Source organism: Lissotriton helveticus, chromosome 10, assembly GCF_964261635.1.
Source record: "Lissotriton helveticus chromosome 10, aLisHel1.1, whole genome shotgun sequence".
In the NCBI taxonomy this organism is placed as follows: Eukaryota; Metazoa; Chordata; class Amphibia; order Caudata; family Salamandridae; genus Lissotriton; species Lissotriton helveticus.
The window spans coordinates 1,030,660,642-1,030,683,546 of record NC_136071.1 but is presented as its reverse complement, the minus strand read 5'-3'; the positions used below and the strand labels follow the sequence as shown (position 1 = coordinate 1,030,683,546).

At 38.7% G+C, this 22,905-nt stretch overlaps 1 protein-coding gene across 1 annotated transcript in view; it reads right to left on the bottom strand.

Moving 5' to 3' along the window:
- Window positions 1–1,672: 1,672 nt before the first annotated feature.
- The window catches only part of LOC144784740 (pyruvate dehydrogenase (acetyl-transferring) kinase isozyme 2, mitochondrial-like), a 51,438-nt gene continuing 30,205 nt past the window's right edge, over window positions 1,673–22,905 (bottom strand). The window contains exons 2-11 of the mRNA XM_078663728.1: window positions 22,232–22,373; window positions 18,125–18,196; window positions 16,555–16,739; window positions 14,597–14,686; window positions 13,368–13,445; window positions 13,054–13,130; window positions 11,643–11,741; window positions 9,958–10,068; window positions 7,480–7,593; window positions 1,673–2,816 (exon numbers count right to left, since the gene is read on the bottom strand). Of these exons, the coding sequence (XP_078519854.1) occupies window positions 2,688–2,816; window positions 7,480–7,593; window positions 9,958–10,068; window positions 11,643–11,741; window positions 13,054–13,130; window positions 13,368–13,445; window positions 14,597–14,686; window positions 16,555–16,739; window positions 18,125–18,196; window positions 22,232–22,373 (1,097 nt within the window). The 3' untranslated portion in view covers window positions 1,673–2,687. The remainder of the gene's footprint in view (window positions 2,817–7,479; window positions 7,594–9,957; window positions 10,069–11,642; window positions 11,742–13,053; window positions 13,131–13,367; window positions 13,446–14,596; window positions 14,687–16,554; window positions 16,740–18,124; window positions 18,197–22,231; window positions 22,374–22,905) is intronic.

Genomic DNA, 22,905 nt, shown 5'->3' with positions numbered 1-22,905 from the left:
AGAGGATCACGTTCAGACTCATCACCCACGCACACAAGGCTCTCCACGACATGGGCCCCAAGTACCTCAACAGCATTCTACACACCCACTCGCCAGCTCCCATCCGCCAGCCTCGCCACCGGCCCACGTATTCGCAGATCCACCGCCGGAGGAAGATCCTTCTCCTACCTGGTGGCCAAGACATGGAACTCCCTCCCCACCCACCTACGGCTGACCCAGGATCATCTCTCCTTTAGGAAACAACTCGAGACCTGGCTGTTCGAGCAGTAGCGACTCCCCCTCCCCCCAGCGCCTTGAGACCCTAGCGGGTGAGTAGCGCGCTCTACAAATTTCATGATTGATTGATTGATTGATCTGTTAAGTCATGATTACCTGCAAATGGCACTCAAATAACATGTTGTCTTCCGAAGTGTTTAGTTTACTTTTCTTTAACACATCAGAGCTTCCTCCTTCTCACTTCTTGGGTTCTGCAAGAAGCTGAAGACCTGGCTCCGTATAAGCACATTGGAGACAACAAACCTACACACTTGCCTTAGCACCTGGATACCCTCTCGGGTGATCAGTACGCTATGCATATCAATATAACATAACAAACATTCTTTGTTGCTGTAAAATTCGCATTTGTTCATGCTAAGCAATTGTGACATTTAAACATTCTCTTGAGTATTTCTATGCTTCAACAGCACAATAGGCGGCTCACCAGGTAAACAAAGGTTGTTGCTACTTTAGTACCAACCAGTGGCACATTACCGACTCCCGCACTTTTTGGTTGATCACTTACTCGACTTTCCAGTGGTAAAGAACAAGCATGCTCAGAACTATTTTTAACTCAGCATAAACTTATTCCCATGACTAATCTTAATCATTTTACGATGCTAACCAAGTCATAAGTGCATCGTCTGCACAGACGTCTGTTTACTCGTAATATCACCTTTCTAAGGCTTTTATGTAAAGTTGATGAGTTACCTTGCATCAATCTATACATACTTTCCGAGCTTCCTTCTCGGGTAGTTGCAAGCATGTGCTGAGGTAGTAGTACATTTGTGAGCAGGATTCTTCTCTACTCTTCAGTTGAAAATGGTGGAAGGTAAACCATTGAGATGTATTTTTCCAAACAGTGGAGACAGAATGCATGAGAAGTAAAATGTTATAATGAAAGGGCCTACTTTTGAAATCAGGGGATCTACAAAAGACAGTAGTGCGGACAAGCAATCTATGACACAAATTCACAATTTTAAAATGTATCACAACATATCATTTCCAAGATAAGCTTAATGCCCTAAAGATTTAAAAATAAAACACAAAGCACATACAGTAAAAAAGGGCAAAGAAAAGATACGAGATGGTGAATGGATCAGTGTTAACATTTTACAATGACATAAAAATATAATGCACACTAATGCAATACTGATTACGGAGCACGGCAATCTGCACAGTATACCAGATTGAGCTAAATCCAGCCCTTGAAATGTATGGAAAAGGTGAGCTACTGTCTTCGTTCAATAAACGCTTCTGTTAAGAATATAATTCAAGTGAGGTAATGGTGTTGATAGGACAGCAATTTTGCAGAAACTGAGGCTGTTGTCTACTAAAAGAGAGAATATGATTTTAACGTTCATGCCAATCATACATTATGAGTTCATTCGCTCTGTAGAAAATAACTGCACTGCAGTAATACAATAATAATTTATTTGGTGCATTTACTTTCTTTGAAACAAAAACATACGTGCCATAAAATTCCCAACACTACGGCATATATTTTTTAACATACAACAAGTATGTCTTATACAAGTGCTGCGGATGGTCCGTAAAATCAAGCAAGTTTATTATTTTAATGCATCAATTGCTCGCACATTGATTTGCATAAAATATGGTAAATCAAGGGTGATCTTGCTGCAGAGTGAAATGGTTGAAATGTTGTTTTGGAAAGGTCTTCCTAACAATCCCCATATATCAACTTGATTGGAATTGTTGAGCAGTCATTACTAACCTACATAAAACAGGAAAATGAGAATACTTTTTTATAGTGGTATGGCAGTTTATATTACTCATTTGCCTCATGTATTTATTGCTATATTTCGACACGTATTTACTTATTTACATAATACACATATGTATTTTTTTTTACTTCTGAAAGAGTGAACTATTAAAATATCAGGCAATATGCCAAAATATGTTTTGCTATCATTGGAATTGCGGCTTTTAAAAATCTGCACTTATGTAACATACTTCATGGTTCAAACAAAAATATTTCACGCGACCACAGTCTTGGATGGGCTCATTAATGGCCCACGGGAAGGATGTGGTCATCCCATGTGTCTTTATAGTTGGGGTCAATGGTAGCTTGATGGCATTCATTTCCACAAAGAAGAAAATCATAAACCGATGAAAATGGCATCAATATTCATATCTGCTAGTAGTGCATCACACAAGTTCTGTGACGGAGATTGCCAAAAGAGCCTTTCAATGAAGACACGGTGAGATTTTGCTCCAAATTTCTTCTTTTCATTTACCGTACCATTGTGGTTCCCATGTTTGCCTTGTCGCTTATCTGGCCAGCTCTCAGGCAGTGTTGCTCCGCCCGATTGATTACGACAGCGTAACAGTTTCAGGCAAAGGTCTGTTGTGAAAAGCGGTTTGTTCCCTTTCCAGTTTCTTGGCACTTTGTGTCCCAGTAGTGGTCTGTTCTACCTTGCAAGATTCTTTGGCTCTCGACTAGGGATACACCAGTCGTCAGCTTCAGGACTCGCTTGGTAATGTTTCCAGGCAGATTTATTAAAAACAGGAAGTCTTTCTACTGAGTCTGTTGATAGCGCCTGCAAACAAAACCCAAAAACAAATTAGCATGCTCGTATTGCATAGGCAACAAACAAATAGAGCATACAGTTAAGATATCACAATCATATCAGCCACTTATAGCATCTCAATGTTTCTTACATACGCATATAGGAGAAGGCAACACTCTTAATTCTGCCTCATACAAGTCGTAGGAATATACAGCCTTATTCATTAACGGGCCGTTTTGCGAGCCCCTAATAGCGAATCATAGCGAATCGCTATTAAGGACTCGCAAAACGGTATTCATGTAGGAATTGCTAAATAAATAGCGATTCCTACACATTCCTTATTTGAGAGTAGCAAATTGCTAATCGCAAATAAGGAATAACTCCCCATTCATTCCTATGGGCCAAAAGGCCCATAGGAATGAATGGGGAGTATTCCTTATTTGCGATTAGCAATTTGCTACTCGCAAATAAGATAGCGATTGAAAGGGTGCCAGGGGTGTCCAAAGGACACCCTGTAGCACCCCTGAAATGCAAATTGAAACAGGTGTTGCGCACACACATGTCCAAGGGACATGTGTGTGTGCAACATGCAACTTAGAAAAATGCTTTTAAAAGCATTTTTCTAAGTTTTTGCTATTTACCGAGAGGTCTGACCTCTCGGTAAATAGCGGCCCAAAATTGCATTTTCGCAATTTAAAAATGGTTGATGAATTGCATTTAAGGAATCTCAAATAGAGATTCCTTAAATGTAATTCCTCGCAATTTAGCGAATTAGCAATTACCGATTTTTGCATTTGGGATGATGAATCCCAAATGCAAAAATTGCGCTCGCAAAGGGCCAGATTCTCAGAATCTGGCCCTTTGCGAGCGCAATTCGGCTTGATGAATCAAGAGAGGTACTAGTAGATACCACTGAGCCTACACAGGTCTTAAAGGAGTCTCTCCTATCTCTAACGGTCAATGCCTGGTGCCACAGATAATCAAATGCAGGCCTGCTGCTCACAAAGACTCCTCTAATACCCTGGGGGCAGCTACTGATTGAAGCCATCAGTGGAATCTGATGTGCGCTCCGCTAATAAAAAATCTCTTCACTCAGTTTGCACAGTCAGGGGTATACATGAGCCAAATGCTGTTACTCTGGAGCATGACACCTGACACCAAAGTTTTGGTTCAGTTAAAGACCATTCCAGTGTACAGCATGCCAGAACAATGAATGTGTCATACAATGCTTATGAGGGGAGGGAAATCAGAAGAAACTACTTATTAAGGTGGGGTCAGTAATGCAAAGATGGCAATACATCTTTCACTCAAGATCTCAGAACACCGAACATGCAACATTCTTTTCATTTATCAAAATTGTAAGCACACTCAGCATGTGACCTGCAATATTTGACCAGGTATTACAGGAGTCTATCTAGAAAACCGCCCAGGGGAAAGAGACTGATCCACAGTGTAAAATAAACCTTTTCAGAATAAGCAATGCCAATAACAGTGACTCAACCCTCCCATCTAATTTCATTAAGAGGATCAGGCTCAGGCTGGCTGGGAATCCCCACTGAAGGGAGAGTACGCCCGCCTTGGAATAAATAGTCATTGTACACAGCCAATTAAAGGTAAAATTGGCGTTTAGGTGCAGGCCATATCAAGTTAATAAATCTCTTTATGTGTGCAGTTTCCTTATAAAAAATACATCAATTAGAAAAGCAGGATATTAGACATTCAGCTGCCTGGTGCTCTTTTGTCATCTTGTGTACCATTTAGGGCCATATGTAGGTGGCCAAATACCAGTCGGTAACGGCCGATTTCGGCCGTTACCGACCGGTATTTGTAGTTGCAGATGTAGGGGGCCAGATAATTACCGATTCTGTAAATTTACAGACTCTGTAAATTACCAAATCGGTAAATGTACAGAATCGGTAATGTGGGATGTAGGTGGGACTGGAAACAGTGCCACAGGCCCTTAGGAATTCGTTATTTACCATGAAATACTATTGCATGGTAAATAACGAATTCCTGTGTACATGCACATCTGTGTATGTACACCTGTGCCATGTGGCACACATACATGCCCGAAGGGCATGTATGTGTGTCACATGACACACAAGTCAGAATCAGTGGTGCAACAGGGTGTCAAAGTGACACCCTGTCCCCCTTGACAAATCGGTAATTTTACCGAATCGGTAAATACCGATTCGGTAATTACCGAATCTTAACGATTCGGTAAATGTTACCGAATAATTGCCTACATGGCATTTACCGATTTGTAAATACCGAATCGGTAAAATTCGGTATTTACGATTCGGTAAATGACATTTACCTACATATGGCCCTTAATCGTTTTAATGAAGATGGCTTGCACCGTGCCAACCACCAAAAGGGCTCACTAGTTGAGTAACATTAGATATTAGTTAAGTATGATCTACATCTTAGGAGGAACATCATTTATAATAATTGTTTAAATATTGAAACGTCTTTTCCTCACTCAGAAAACACCACTCACATGTTTGGCCCTTTTTTATCCAACATATGTGGTTTTCACCACTTGGAAAGTGTAAGTACGTAAGAGGCAACTATTGGCACCAAACTGCGTGAGATACATGTGACATGCTTGTGTTAAAAACGTTTTGGTTGTATTCATTCAATTTTAATATTGTAACCTACTGTGCATAAACATCTGGCTCATCTGTAGTTAATATTTTTTTTCTTGCGCATATCTTCAGTATCTAAACTTACTTTCCCCTCTAGTACTAAATTTTGCCCATGTTCATATGAAAATCTGACTGCTGTATAGTCATCAGTCTCACTAAAGATTACCTACAAAGGACTACAGTCAAACATGCTGTTACTAGTAATGACCGACCCAGACTGTAGTGTTCAAAGAATCCTAAAATCCCCATCCCAATGCCCAAAACAGCAAAAACAAATTGCCTATGACACATCTTTCCATCTTTAAAACAATAATTGAATTATTTGCAAAGTACTTACATCTTTTTTAAAAAGTGTAAAAAAAGCCAAATAATGCCAGTTAAATCTAACTTTAGATGCACAGAGCATACACAGAGATGGATATACAAAATCATTTGTCAATGAAAGTTTAACTTAGGATTGCAAATAATGTCATCAGTAGCCACAAATATCACAAGTGCAAACTGGGGGTGAATGTTTTGATTTGGTCTGCCTTCCGTCCATCAATTGTGTGTCTTTTGCTTTCTCGCCCTAAGTGCGCCAGGTATGCCCAGTCCTGGGCTGACTGTGCCACTGGAATCAAGCAATCCTGGCTGAAGAGGGGTGAAACCTCGAAACCGGTCCTAGGATGCTTGTTTCTGGTCAAGGGAGGACCTGGCTTGGCAGATCGGGCTGGACTGTTCCCATGAGGCACAGGGTCAATACTGATTTGCATATGGCCAGATCTAAACTGGGGTGGCATGGTGAGCAAAAGAATGATGGATTTGACCCAGATCTCTTGACTGGAGGTGAATGTTTTGATTTGGTCGGCATTCCGTCCATCAATTGTGTGTCTTTTACAAATATCACAAGGACGTACTGTTACAGACATTCTGGTAGTGTAGCAAATGTATCACATTCATATGCTTAGGAATAGAGCAGGTACTTGTCTGTTTTTAAGAACGCCTGGAGATTTAGGGCAGGGGATGACAATTAGGAAGGTAGTAAACATGCATAAAGTAAAATCTTTGTTGATATTAAAAAACCTTCCCTGTGGTTTACCATGTCTACTTTGCACCAAAGAAGGCTGGCAGCCTAATATTTCATGGGTGTAAAAAGTAGCAGATTATTACAGTAGCAGCCTATTTTCCTGACGGAGACGAAAGGTTGCTCCTACTACTCGTGGAAAGCCAGATGTATGGGATACTTTTGGTGAACCTACAACATTTGAAATCTAGTCCAATAATAGAAAGTGGGTTGTTACAATTTCACATAAGTGGCAATTCAAATTAACTGCAAGTCAAATGTTGTTGAATACTTGAATACAAGTATTCAACATGAGTTAAACCACAACAAATTACTTATACAGTTTTCACTCATATTCATCATTTATGACAGAGGGAATTTAAATGTGAATCATTTAAAAATAGACATGCAGGCTGTCAATCATTACAGTTAGGAACTCAGTCATATTCTACAACAAAATTATCTACTGGTCAAACAAGAACACTGAGCAAATTACAGTTTCAAACTTTGAAACTCCCTATATATTTGTGTGTGGACAAACTTTTGAACTGAGAAAATATTTCTTCACTTCAAAATGGCACCTGCTATTTCTAACCGAAATACAGCAGGTATGATGTTAATTTAGGTGTTGCAAAAAGGCAGCGTAGTGTGATTACCCAAGACTTCAGGTCATAACATTGCTCTAGATGATATATCCCTGAGCTCCAAGTACACACATCAGACAACAGACTGCAGACCAAAAAAGCACTAGCTCCTACAATCAACACCTTGGATACAAAGTGAATAAACAAGCCCTTCCCTATAGAAAGTTGATGATCCATAGACAAGTGGCCCCTCCTTCCTGCAGTAGGTTGGATCACAAAGAATAGTTTGACACTACTGGCATGATATATTGCTCAGAAAATCATCTAGCCCTTCTCTACTGGATGGAAAGTTGACATGTACTCAGTCCTTAAAGACAAGTGAAGATATTATTTTAGGACAAGTGTGAAAGTAAACGTACCTTTAGGTAGATCACAGCATCTGTTCCATAACCTTCCATTGAGTATAGTTGTAAATCACCCTGGAAGTACCTTGCATACAGGCGAGAAATTGGCAATCCATATCCAAAGCCAGCCTAAAAAACAAAGAACTTACTTACATTAGAGAAGGGGCACCATTGAACATTCTTTCATCTTTACTTATGTTAATTTCAGAATTACCGCTCTCTGAAAGAAGCCATATTAAAAGCACTAGTTGTGCGAAAACAAGCACTCCCTATATAAGAAAGCCAAAAGCATGCAATGTTTAAGTTACCTCTGTTTACATTCATATCAATTGCCTTATGTTAAAGCTCTATGAATAGCTCATTGGCAGCTAAGGTGGAGCTCAGGTACCCTTTGAACTTGGTTTTGAGTCTTCCATCACAGACATGTATCTGGTTTGGCCTGTAAAGCTGTATTGTTAGTGGTTCATATGATTCTTTTAGTTTCAGGTACAGGTATTTTCATTCTCAATGTTCGTGCGTTAAAATGTTTGATGGGTGTAGCTGGAGGTCTTTCCAAGTTGTGTAGGTGCCACATGAGTTATCTGGTATGCATATTCCTTAGCATGTGCTAGTCAGTCGGAGGTGGTGGGTGTTATTTGGCAACCATGATCGTCACCTACTGGCCTATCTTGACTTTGCTGAAAGGGTATTACGAGTTTAGTCTCATGTATTACGTTGCAGAGAATGTATACACGGTGTCTGCTATAGTTAAAAAAATCAGTAAATTCAACCTGCACTCCAATTTACTCAATAATTTTCAAAACAATTATTACATTATTCAAAAGTGTGCTGCTTTGTTCCAGGACCTGCTCGTGTCCAATTGAACTGCTGTTGTTAGCAATGATATCATATCTAAGCTGCTCTGGATGCATGTGCATCTTTCTAAGATGTTCTGTGTTATATGTGTATTGCAGTTATAGACAAATAACATCAATACATTTCAAATCCTACCCTACTGAACTCCTGTTGCCATGTTCAGCCATGCAAACATGAATCCACGTATTGTGCCCCTTTCCGATGTTTTTGTAAGACTTATAAATATTCCATTACTCTAATAAGGAACTAAAAATACTAAACAGTAAGCAGGGCTAATATGACAACATGTAGGAAAATTTAAAGCAAAGTCGACTGTGCAGTTAATGCACAATTGCAGCATTCAAAACAGTTATAATTTCCCCTTGCTTTCAAGAAACAAGAATCAACTATTCTAAACTCTCACAATGATCCATTTCCAGCCACATCTTAGTGGGGCCTCAGTGTACAGGATGACTGCTTCCTCTAAAACATAAAACAGATGACTTTGCACTACTTGGCATAATGCTTGAATGACGAGTAACTGCAACATATAACCCGGTGAACAACTGCACTAAAACTTGGCTGTCAATGAGCCCCATGTCAAGGGACAAATAACAGCCAACCTAGTTTGTCAGCTAACAGCCCTATTATGATAGGAGTTAAAGTGTCAAACTTCTCATTATCACACGCTCTCCAAACAAACAAATCTCTGTGTATGACTGAGACAATGCCACACTATTAGGGGTTTTCTGGTATTAAATTGCTAGATAACATAAGTGGTCAGGAAGCAAATCTAGCCCAGCAATGAAGTGATCACGGTGGCAACAAAATCCATCTCTGTCCTATTCAGAGCTTTCGGCACCAAAAACAATGACTTCAGCAGGTGCTCAATGACGACCTATCCAACTCTGCGGGGCTCTTCCTGACTTCAGCCTTGCACCTTATTCTGCTGGGAAATTTGGACTTCCTGAAAAAGGCGATTGGGCCTGATTCAGTGCTTGGCAAATGAGTTACTCTTTCTCAAACGTTGAGGATATCCTGTCTGCCTTTTTACAAGTGCCACAGAAAATAATAATGCATTTGTAATAATGGCGAAGGTGTATCCGGTGTTTTTCCTTTTCCAGCGAAACCCATCCACCAAACTGTAACTCAGGCTCTACTTTGACAGCGGCATCCAGGATTTGTGTATCTGAACTGTACTACATTGTAGTTAGTCTGAAATTGCACGTGGGTCTCGGAGAAATGGGAACTGATAGTGTTCAATGGCGCCTCACCTTTTCTAGGTGCATTTGTCCTTTGTTCTTAAAACTTTAAAATATAATATCTCTGATTTCCCATAATCAGTTCTAGTTGTTATGTTGTCTTGTTAACTAATGATGTTGTCTATATTTTTTTTATTATTTTGGAACTTCTATTGTTTTGTGTTTTTGACTTCAAAATTGTTTACTGCCTTAACTTAACAATAATTTCAATGGAGAACTTCCTGCTGCTTGTGCCATAGCTACCAAGAGCTGAGAAGAGTTTTAGTGAGACTTGTTGGAAGTGACCGCTCCACCAACACCAAAAGCTACTTCAATGCCATACGAGCGGTTGGCCTCATTTTTGCAAATACACTATACACATGCCAAATAACACATATTAGCTTCTTAACTTTCTTACCAATGGAGCGTTTCGAGAGTTGTCCATCATTGGTTTTGGAGCCGTAGAATACATGTAGCTAAAGAGACGCTCAATTTTCCTCAGAGGAACCCCACCTCCATTATCTGAAATCTGGAAAAGGCAGTTTTCTTTGTTACTCAATGCAATCTGTACAAATTTAGCAACTGGTGCAGCACATCTGCTTATTTTCTTACAAACCGGTAGTGTTTTAACAAAAGTGTTTGTTGTAGTAAACACGAATATTTGAAACAGTGAATATATCCATCACATTCATTGCTGAATACAGATTTGAACAATATTACACATGCATGGCCCACAAAATAAGTATGACTACACCACATGTCACAGGTGAAAACACAGGGCCTCTCGACACATTTTTGCTGAGACCACATGAGTACCCAATTATGCAGTCATGTGGCTATATCTTCCAGAAGAGTATTTGGTAATGTACCACAAAACATTATGGAACAGCTTTGGTGGATTAAAAATAATTATGTCAAGAAAATATCCAGGTTCAGAGCAGCAGAGTAGTGACAATGGGCAAATGGGTCAAAGTTATAAAACCAATTTAAGGGGTGACAGCCCAGTATGTGTAATACTTCAGTCTTACCTATGCTGGTGAAGAGTTCAATATCATGGGATACAGCTAGTGGTATACATTTGTCACAACACTGCCCAAAGTGCCTGCAGTTGTGATTTCGAGATTTTACCAATGAAATGGTAGATACAGTGGGTTTTTCAAAAAACGAACTTTCCAAGTAGCAAACAAAACAGAAGCATTAACCTAAATTGAGCTTTCTGTTGAAACGTCCTGATCACATGACACATGCTCTGAAAACTGTTCACAAAAGGATCAATGCCTCTTCCAGAAGGTTCATCATGGCCCTGCCTCTATGTATAACTAACATTTTCCCGCATTATTAACAAACCAGACAGAAATCTGCCATCTAACCATCCTTTGACTCCAAGATTTTAAAGGTAGATCCTTAACTATATAGATCATTTCACTCTGGAACAAACTCTCTTAAAAATTAAGACTTAAAGAAGACTTCTTAAAGTTTTGAACGGGAATGAAGAACCTACTTGTCGGATTGGCTTATATCTAAGCAGCAAACATCTATTAAAAGTCAACCATCTTTCTGGAACATAGGCACACCAAGACCATGTCACCATGCTACTCAGTTACCTGGTTAGAGGTCCAAGACTGACCAACGCATTCATGATTCTCAACAAACCCAATTTAGAATATTCATACCTTTGCAAGTGGATTTTAAAGAAGACTTGTTCAGGATGCCATCCCACTAGACCTATTCAAAACACCTGGTGTACCCTTACACCTGATGTTTTGCTGGGCTGCTCCCCTTCTCCATTACAAACTTTCAAGGTTATAGCTGGAATCACATCACCTTCAGACACTGTTGCATGAGCTGTAACACCATGTCACCCACTGCAAAGGGGTTTGAAGTGGAATCTACTTGGGTGTGCTGCTTTCCAAAATGTTATAAAGGAAATTATATGGAGAATAGAGGAGTGTGCTAATGAAGATCCTATGTACCCGTCTTAAACGTGCTTAGCGCAGTAACATAGTAGGGAAATTCATAGTGACAAAAGTTCTGTAGCATTTCAAATGTGACTCAAGCAGACTTTATTTCATTTAATTTATAACTACAAAGGGAAGGGGTTACCTTGATTGTTAAATCTTCTTTTCCTAAAACAACATTGACTTCGATCGAAGGAAGAGAGGGGCTGTCTTCATGGCTTTCTACTGTTGCTCTCATTGAATTCTGAGGAAAGGAAGCACAGTAAACTATTCGTAATATACACATTAATGTGAGCATTGTTGGATTCAAAACAAACAACCAATAATGCAGACATGGATTCATAGCAATTACATTCCGGCAGCATGAAGGTGCTCTTTTGCCACTGCAGTCACATTCATCAATACACACATCAAGCTTTACTAGCTCTCATTCAGAACAGCTGGCAGTAAAAGATCTCCCAGACTTACATTATCGAGAGAGTAAGGCTAAATGAACGAAGGTAATGAAGTGAAAGTCCAGAACCTTAGAAGAAGGTATTTCTTTTTATCATCCAACAAATTTAGTGCAAACGTCCTCTCCCGTCCTTCAGATTCTTGGATAAGGCATCCATACATTAATCAGAGCATGAAACCTTGTGAGTAGAATAAATGCAGTAAATTCATAGTTTTTGTGGACCATAAGCAAAAATATTTTTCTGCCCACAGCTAGAACAAGATTTGAATAGAGGTTTGCTCTCTCTCTGTCAGTCATGATGACAGCTGGGGACAGAGAAAATTGTATCCCTTGCAAAAAAAAAAAATTACCTTAAAAGTAACTCAAAATACTCGGAAAGCTGAAGGTAGGGCTCATTCAGTCCTAGGGTACACCAGAAAAAGTAGCAGTATAGGGTCACTAAGAGGTTAGATTAGAGCTTTCCTTGCACACTTTCTCACACATGACATGCAGTTGAAATCTCAGCTATGGTGGTCTTTAGGGGGAATCAAATGAGGTGGATGTACTACTAAACAAACACTGTTTTGAGGCCAACGGCCATTTCAACACAGTTTACTGCCATTTAAGATTACCAGGGATTCTCCACTTGATATTGGGTATGATGCAATCATGTGAATATATGCTAGATCCGATGCTGGAGTATATTCATTTTTATTTGTAAAATGTATGATTACTAATACCAAGACTCGTACATTCGAAGTTGCAACTGTTCAAATATCTTTTTTCCTAAACTCTTCACTCACTCCATTTTCTATCATGCACAAACTGGTGCAACATATCTTTAAGACATATTACCTGAAATCTTACTGTAAAACAACAAAAAGATCTGTAATCCTGAGTTAATATTTGAAGAGTCGGTTACTGAAAGCTGACTCACAGGAAACAGAGAAATTGAACTATGGACGCTGCTTGTCCAATGGTACAAAAGTACAAGTGAAGGCCATAGACAACAAAGCCACTAAATACATAGCAAACAGGTCTGGACAAAGCAACATAAAAAAAGTACAATTCACAGATAATTACACATAGAGAACTTTATGAACTCTGACTCAAGTTCACATACCTTAAAAAGCTCAAACAGCATATGGTAAAGATGAGACGGAACATAGACTATGTGAATAGGAAGGCCAGGTGCTTTTCCTAAAATCAAAGCAGAATAGATTGTTATTTATGACACATTTAAGTGTGTTTAACCAACAATTCTTTATGTATATAGCAACAGCGTGTAAATAGTGATGACACATTAGTTATAATTATTTTGCAAATATGCCATTTTTTGTGAAACAGATGGACACATTGATTTGTATAGTAGCAGTGTTAATGTGTTTTTTTGTTTAAGTACATATACTGTGTTTGCTGCTAATGTGTTGTTCTTACCATTTGTCTGCTTAATCTTTAGGTCAGGGGAAGCCAGGTAATACTGGTCACACAGCATCTTGGAATTTTCAAAAGCATCTGTAAATCATTAAAAACAGATTTTATTTTATTAAAAACAATAAAAACTGCTCCCACACTCCATAGAACAAAAATAATGACATGGTATTCCTAACTGAGTTCAGAGGGTTGGTACTTAATGGTACAGAAGTAAAGAAAACACGTTTTGAAAATAAGTGTAGTAGTAATAGTGAAATGATGTCAAAGGCGATAAACTAACATTAGTACATTAACCATTGATTTAATAAACGATTTCATAGTTTCAAACAGGACGAGTTGCAATTTGCAACTGTAAAAACCTTTTAAACCATGCACTAAAGCCATTTTAGGAGTCAGTACATTTTTACTGCCTGCGAAAATGGCTTTGTGACTCGATACCAAATTACTATTTAGAAGGGATGCCCATTTCAAATAGTGATTCTGCCACATATCAATGTTCTGGTACCAAAATCCTCTCGCAAAATTTCGACAAATGAATGACTCCAGAGTTGGAGAGGGAAGGCATTCACGAAAGAGAAGATTTCCTCTTGGGAACACTTACTCATTGTGAATGTGAGAAAAAACATTTGCTGTGGAGTAAGCAGTAGTCCAAAAACATTATATGCATTCCCTAATATTCTTCACAGACAGTTTATGGTAGGACTTACTAGTTTGTACAAACAGATCTAGACAATATGATGCCTGGGCAAATGCTGAAAAAAGAGCTGCAAGTGGGCAACATCGCTTTTCAGATTTAATATTTTTTTCAAATCTATAATGAATATCCAGCACATGAATTATCTGTAAAGAGCTTTTAAATTTCACATACTAAGCAATCAAATATTTCGAAGGCACTGTGTATTTACGGTGGCATGTACAACGGTTTACTCTGTTTCACACGTATGAAGCTAGGAGGAAGACGCATTGCCACTGAGTCGACTGCTGAAACATTATGAGTACAAATAAAAAAAAGCAACACACAGTGAATTCCAACAATGAAATATATTCATCTTAGAAAGACACGGTGACTGCTATTTCAAAGTAGTTAATTAAAATTACTGTTCAAGTATGCTTGTAAAATGCTACGTTACGCACAGAAAGTTATTTTTAAAAAAGGGCACTGTGCTACTATCAGTTCCATCACATACATATTTCATTAAAGGAGGCAACAAAAGTTGTAGAATGACACGTACCATTGACAACTTCCACCACATCACAAAAAGGATCAATGCTTCCTATGTGTTTAGGATGTGCTGGGTTTGTGCTGCCATCAAAAAGTAGTGCTGTAATAAAATAAACGTTGTTACAGTTCTTATTCATAATTAAAAGTCTAACGGAAACATAAACTCATAAAAATACATTTTTGAAGTGAACAGAGGACTAATTAGGATGTGGCAATTTAACTGTATAGCGATTTGTATCTCACATTATGTTTTGAGCTTCAGTGGGTAGCTAAACTGTTTTTTTTTGTTCCACATGTGACCAGGCAAGCTCAAACTGCCAATATGTGAGGTAGCATTGCATGTGTAAACAACTGTGATCCTTGTAAGCCTGAGAAGGCAGCTTTGCTGAACAGTGCTCCACCAGCCTTATGGGGTACCTGTCTGGCATGTAGGAGTCATCTGCTGTATGCTAATGCAGATCTACCATCAGCCTCCCTTCTTATTTATAGATTTGTGGCATTTGACGGCATCTGTGCATTAGTAGCTAAACTATTCCAGCAGTTGAGCAGGCAACATCTTGCTCTGTGTAGAACTATGGGTGAGATGGGAACTTTCAGACTGCACAAAGCACTGTAGATGTTCTGCCTAGCTCAACACAAACTGTGGCTGCACTGCTGACCCTACTGATGGTGAAGTTTCTGGTACTTATTTGGTCAGTGCACTTCTGCTTAAGTGAGGTTGTAATACTAGGAGTACAGGTTTAGAATCCATCGCAGTGCTGCCACTGCTAGGTAGATGAGGATGTAAAAATATCAGTTTGTTATTTGTATTGCTTAATGCACTCATCTTTTCCATAAGTGTCAGTGTTTCACTGTTAATTAATAGATAGTTTTGTTCCCTCCATTTTAATAAGGCACACTCTCTTTTTCCCAAACTCTAGCCTAAGAATTAATGGTGCCCCGGCGGAATCTGGTATGTAGGGCTGAGCTATAAATGTAGCTCATGACTTCAATATAGTCTATGGCTGAAATTCTAAATTGCATTACTTTGTTGTGCCCAGAGGGAAAACCAGAAACTTCCAAGGTTATCCCTCACCTTCCCTTATTAAGCATGCACATAACTAAGTTTTCTTTTGCATAACTCCTTTCCAGTCCCTTTGTCATACCTGTGATATAATGGGTATTCATTGCTTTACTTTGCAAATGTCACCTTCACTGCTGAATCCAAATAATTATGTTAAATTTAGAGAACATTTCACAATACATTGTCTCCAATTCTCAAAACGATTTCAGGCCACCGGTTTTAGTAAAGTTAAAAAGTGGAATTGCATTTGGAGTTCTATGAATACTGAATAAAACAATCTATATCAGGTATTTCAGGAAAATCCAACACACAGACAGATTTTTGCATACACTAACTTTAGTAAATAGGTTGTAAAATCAATGTTCCCAAAGAAGTGCCTGCGGGGAGGCAGGATGGCCATGAAGAAGGCACATAAAGTTACTTTAAAAAAAAAAATTTGGATTGATATACATTTGATACTGATGTATGTGGGATTTTTACCTTTCTAAAAATAGTTTCACATAATGAAATAAAAGGAGACAATGACAGAAATGCATACTTTTGCCCCAATTCTAGACTATCATGTTGTAAATATGCAGACTAAGGCTACAGGATAGAGTGTAAGTCTGTGAATCTACAATTTCCATGGCTATTCAATTGTACTCTTGGTACCATCATGAATGCTAAAATATTTCAAAATCTATAATATCGGCAAAACTCCGTAAAAAATGTAATTTACCCTTTCTTTGCAAACCAGACCCATTGTCACCAGCTACACTGGACAAGCTTTACTGTAGCGCATGGTTTTTGAGTTAATAAATGCATTTGCAAAAAAAAAGTGAGGTTAAAATGGGCAAATAGTGGAACCATAATAAAAAGAGGTCAATAATGTTTGGCTTGAAGAAAAGTAAAATAGTTTTGCTTACTATGCTGGTTAATTAGCATTCTGATGGAAATTCGACTCATGTAGAACCGGTCCAAGAAATACTGCACGTTTTGATTGGTGACGGGATCGACTCCAAATGCTTCTTTATATTCTAATACTCCTTGTGCCATTGTGGGTACCACGTTGTTGTGCCTGTTCCGGATGGTCACCAGAGTCTCTGTAAAACTAACAAATTCAGAAAATTCTATTATATATATATGTAAGGTTCCACGATAGGATATGTGTGAACAGGGTTGTAACAACATTGTGCTCAAGTTTTCAAGATTGTTCCTACACGTTGAATACTTTTTCCATTTTAAAATGTATTTTCTGCACATTTTATGCTATCCACATCTGTAACATCTTACAATGGTCCTTTTCTCTTGATACACTTTAAATTATTATTAGCAGGTGCACAGACATTCATGTTTATTTCAAATGTGACTACGGTTCGTCTTTTTTTCTATTTAAAGAGTAATGTGACTGTTTCATTGCATTGCAAACTCTCAAACATATTGTCTAAATACATAGTCGATCTTAACACAACATCCAGTTGGTGTACTGTATGGTACATCATAGGAGACCAACAATACTCCTCTAATTGTGAAATCCTATTAGAAAAATTCAACCAAATTACTTTGCCACTGCCACGGGGCAGTCCAAATTCTCTTACCTGCGTTCTGCTATCAACATAGTGCGAGGAGCCTTCTATAATGTCTGTTTACCTCACCACATCAGTAGCATCACATAGCTTCATATAACAAAGCTCTCCTTCTAAAACAAACACATTTTTCGCATATCCTTAACAATGATCGCTGTATTTGGCACAGACCTAAACATTTCCACGAGCTAAAAGATACAACTCTTCCAAAAATCTTCCATTTTATAATCCTATGGGAGATTCGAAATGCAGCTATTTAAAGAGTTTTGGAAAATCCCTTGTCGTGATTTAGGGGCAATTGTATCAACATCCGTGTTTGCGATTCTCAAATAGCGATTTTTTGAGAATCGCTATTTGAGAATTGCAAAATGGGATGTATTTAAAAATTCGCAATTCATTTGTGAATTCTTAATATTCCTTAATTGCGATTAGCAAATTGCGAAATTGCAATTAAGGAATTACTTCCCATTCATTTCTATGGGCCAGGAGGACCATAGGAATGATTGGGAAGTCATTCACAATTTGCGAGTCACAATTTGGGAGAATCACAAATTGAGAATAATTTCAAGGGTGCATGGGTGTTATAAGGACACCCAGACGCACCCCTGAAATGAACATGTGTGAGCATATGGCGCACATACATGCCCTAAGGGCATGTATGAGCGCCACATGGCACCTTTACAAATGCAAAGAAGTGCATTTGTGAAAGAAATCACAAATTACCACCAACTTGAAGTTGGTGGTAATTTGCGATTTCTTAATGAGAAATCGCACAACTTGGGTGCTTGATACATAGCATTTAAGGATTCACAATTTGCGAGAAGAAGTAATTGTGTGTGCAAAACAGAGAGTAATAGTCTGATATATTACAGAAAATAATGGATACTCAACATAAAAATAGTGCACTTACTCAGATAAAACTTTCTGGTCATCCGAGTTTCTGTCCTGGAAATCTATCATGTCCATTAAACTCTGAACATACCTACAAATAATTAGATAATAAAGTAGAGAATAAAGAAATAGATTCAGTACATGAACATTTACATTATTTAAGGCGAGAATACAAATCTGCAGGCCACTGAAAATATTTTGCCACTAGATCTTCTTTTGAACAGCGTTGCCAATTCACTCTATAATATTAAATCACATTTGAATTATGAATCAATAAAATTATGCAATGCAATTCTATTATTTTTTTCTGATGGTTTTGAAAGTCCAGCTATCGTGTTTTGGCTAAGACACTGTTTTAGATTTGCTCAGGCATAAGCCATTTACATTGAAAATACTGTCCAGTTAACGATTTCATGCCTGATGCTAAGAACAGGAATATTGCATGTAGGCATGAGTTTTACCTGGCATTGAGCCCGAGTGATTAAAATAAAATGAGTTGTTGCTTATTATTACCATGCAGGAAGAAAATCAACCATGCGGTTCAGAACACTGTATAAAGGAATCCTGATGGTATTATGAAGGCAATAAAATAATGTTGGTACATTTAAATACAACGCAGTACAATCATATACCACTGGCAATACATTTGAATACATACTGTTTTCAGAAATCAATAAAGTTCAGTACAACAAAATTATGTTTCTTCGCTTTGAAGGAGGTTATTAGAGAGTTGCTAACAACAACTGGAAATTTTCACAGAATTTTAGGCTTTCTATCTAACCACATATTCCTTTAAACTGAAGTTTATGTTTTTAGGAATTTCATTGTTTTTTCTCTTCTGGGTAAAGAACAATAAATTCCATCTTAACAAGGGTTTCCAGGAATTATTTTAGTATTCTAATTATATAATTTTCCCAAGACAAAATCAGTCACCAACTGCCGCCTGCTGTTAACCTGGCACGGCACCTCTCAGGTCAAGATAAGCGCCTATGCTCAGCCCAAAAACCCAGACCAGCTCACATGGTCTTCACATACGAGTGAAGTGAGTGAAGGGTGTGGTCACTGGCCCCTGCTCCTCCCACCATCTGTACCCTTCGAATCCACTCCACATGGCCTTTGGCCATACTCTTCCCCAGCTCTTGAGCCTCCAGAACCTGATAATCATTTTATTTGGCTATGCACAGAAAGTTTTGGAATCAGGGTGTTGCATCTTAGAATGTTCTGTGCTCAGACCTGTAATGACCAGCCACACTCCGAAGGCAGGATCAATGTGCCAAGAACTCTCTGGCACACATTTCACCACGCAGAGTGGGGTTTGGGCAGAGAGCATGGTCTGTTTCTTCAGCGGTGAGTGCCCTAAATCCCAAGAGCCAGCAGTCACATCATGAATCCAACCTCTGTGGGTTGGGTGCAGATTATGTTCACTCAATCATAGTTCCAAAATAAACATCCTGTAAATTCTCTATGCCAGCTACGTGATGGAACATAATGATCAATGGACACCTGCATGTGCTTGACCAGAAACAGACTTTAAGAGGACCTTTCCTTTTCCTTCCCATGCTGGTGAAATCGTTTTTGAAATTCCAATCTCCTCAAGTCTAAGCTGTGAACATGGCTTAGATTGATATATCTCCCCAACACAAGGTATATTGACTTTCTTCTTCATCAGTGAAATCAAATAAAGCAAATACTAGAAAAGGATGTCAAAATATTTTGAGCATGCCACATAATTGAAATAGTCCACTGCATGTTTTAGAAATAGTGTCAAACTTACTCTCCTATCTTGGGCGATATTAAACCCGGAAAACAGTATAAAATTGATCTATTCAGACTTGTGTTCTATGTCAAGCTAATCTGTAATGCTATTATCTCTCCTTCAACAAAAAAAGAAAAGAATTGCAGTGTCTAATTGCAGTGCACACTCATTCAGCTGAACAGGGTGTCTTAATACTATTCAGTTTAAAGGGCTGCACAGGCCAAGTAACTTCAATAATACATGCCAAAAGAAACTCATAGGCCCGCATTACGATGAGGGTCGGAAACCCTCCGACAGCAGGTCAAATGCTTTCCCAGCCTCATCATAGTTTAGTTTCAACCACCATATTACAATGCAGGCAGTCGAAACAGAAACCACCCGGTCATTCTAGATGGAGTTTGACAAGCTCAAGAAGCCCAGCGGGCAAGTCGGAGACTGGCACAAACTCTCTATGGAAGATGTTTCTGCCTTAAGGATTACGAAGTCAGTTTCCGACAGGCTTTCCATGTCGGGCTTTCGTACAGGAAAGCCTGTTGGAAAATAACATTGGGGGCCCCTAGCAGGGCCCCTGTGTTAATCCCTGCAACGTGTAGCAGGCACCTTGAGGTGCCTGCCACACGGTGCAGGGATGAACATATTCTACCATTTGTCTATGGGAGCTTGTGCTACGGCTGGTTTACGGCCGTAGCACATGCTCCCATATGCAAATGGGAGTATGCATCTGCACCATGTGCGGTCTTATTGTAATCGCAGTGTCGAGACTGCCGACCAGAGGTCAGTGAGTCCCGAGACGTCCGCCTGATATTGTAATTAGGCCCATAGTTAAATTACAAAAACACTAAACCTATAAACAATGTTCTCTAGAACACCGATAAGGGAGCCACAGCAGCAAAAATGGCAATGCTCAATAAAATGTCAACGTTCAGTCGCTCACTGTACATTCCTAAAACGTTGATGAAAAACTAGGATTCTATAAACCAGTTCTCGGGGTGCTATCCACTAACTAAAGAATCTTCTAACAACCCAGGCACCCATCTTAAAATTCATGTTAGTCCTCACTACTAAAATGACATATAGTTTGTTTTACACTTCAGCATAAATTCCAATTTTTAGACAAACCTGGAATAAAATGTATGATTGTGGATCCTATGGTGAGTGCTTCTCTGGATTTAGCACTTCTCTAGACATGACTGGGAAGTCCATTATTGTTCACCTCTAATTCAAAGTCACAGTCTGGTTCAAAACTATATGACGATTTTCATGCTACCTGGAATAGTAGTCATTACTCTAAGGCTGACTATTGTATTATTGCTTATGCACCTGCCTGCTGATTGCCAATGAATCACACTAAAGCAGTGACCCTTGGCTCATACTGGATTTGCAATCTGTCATAAGTAGGTGGTGCTAAAAATATTTGATTTAGCTTATTAAAAACTGTACAATAAGTTTGCAAGCCAGGAAACCATACTGCGGGAAAGATGGGGATGCTGGAAATTCTTTGCATTAGGCTAAGTCAAGAGATACAAGAAAGTAAAACAAAAACCTTGAAAATATATTTAAGCCGCTGAAACTATTAAATACGCCATGGAACTCAAAAAGTATCCTCACTACTAAGCAAATGCCTGTTTACTTTGTTAAAAGTTGTCTGTGGGAACGCTACCACTAGTTGCTCATTAAAAATGGTTGCATCCCAAGATGGCCTACAAAGATGCATATTACAAGTGGGAGAACAATGGATAGAAAGGTGCTGGTAGTAGTAAGCAGTGATATGGTCTCACAGAAAGTCAGCAGTTGTTTTATATGAAAGTCAGATCGACGTGGGAAATGTAGTTGTTCATTTTATTTTACTCATAATATTTTTAAGAAAGACTAATAGAATGAGGACTCAGTTTTGTGAAGCAAAGTCCATTGTGCAGGAGGGGTACATTTTGGATGTGTATGGGTACACAGTACATTAAATAGCATGAATGACTTTGGCTGCTGTGCTGGTTAGGGTCAGTGGGTAGGATTTGCAGCCCAGGCTCTCAATGGTTGACTACGGAGATTCATGGAAGGAAATTCTGGATGATATTCTAGGTAATGTTGGAAAAGTGTTAAGGAATCTTTCATTCATGGGTTATAGATCTATAGATTTGGTTTGGAAGGAATATAATAACAAGACTGCATTTAAAGTCCTTCATAAATTGAAGGAGGATGCATGTCAGTCTAATTTGAAGAGTGATATTGTTTCACAGACAGGGCACAGAATGAGAAATCTTGGTTCAGAATGTAGTAGAAAATGTTTTAGGAACTGTCATCCTAAAGTATCAACTCAAAGTTAAAAAGAAACTCAACAGTCATTTGTACAATACTTGTTTTTGGACAACTCACCAGCTCTGCACGAGTTGCACTGACGGCGTTCCTAGCAACGGGTCTGGAAGAATGTCAATCTCCCTCATGATATTGGCGAGTCTCACTGGAAGTTCTTGTCTCAAAAACATGAAGGAGGTTTTCTCACACCCGTTGGCAGATCCTGTGGAAAAGAATATAGCATGTTGAAAACAGTGTATGTTATCTGTGAGCTAACCTTGCCTCCAACTTCAAGAACATCCACGAGACAAGTTATCCTCATGTATTGAGTAGAAAGTGCTTTACAATTACACATTAATAATACAGCAGGTGAAGAAGATCAATACACTTGGCAATACATTTAGTAAACCAGAATAATATTAGTTAAGGTATGTACTGGTGTAAACAGGTGAGCATATATTATGTGCCTAATTCTTTGTGACGGCGTAATAGGAAATCGTGCAATGGAGCTTTGCTTCGAAATGAAGATCTGAACCACGTGAAATTCCAAATGTAATCAATTGTGAATACTTTTTATCAGAGGCTCCTGGATTGCTTCGTAAAATCTTTAATACACAAAAAATAGATACAATGGAAGTGTCATGCTGTTATTCAAATGTTTTCAAATCCCATTTGCTACGCGTTTACCATGGTGCTGAAATGTGTAAGTAGTATGGAAAGGAGCAACTGCTGTTTTCTCACTTCCAGCCAAGGCA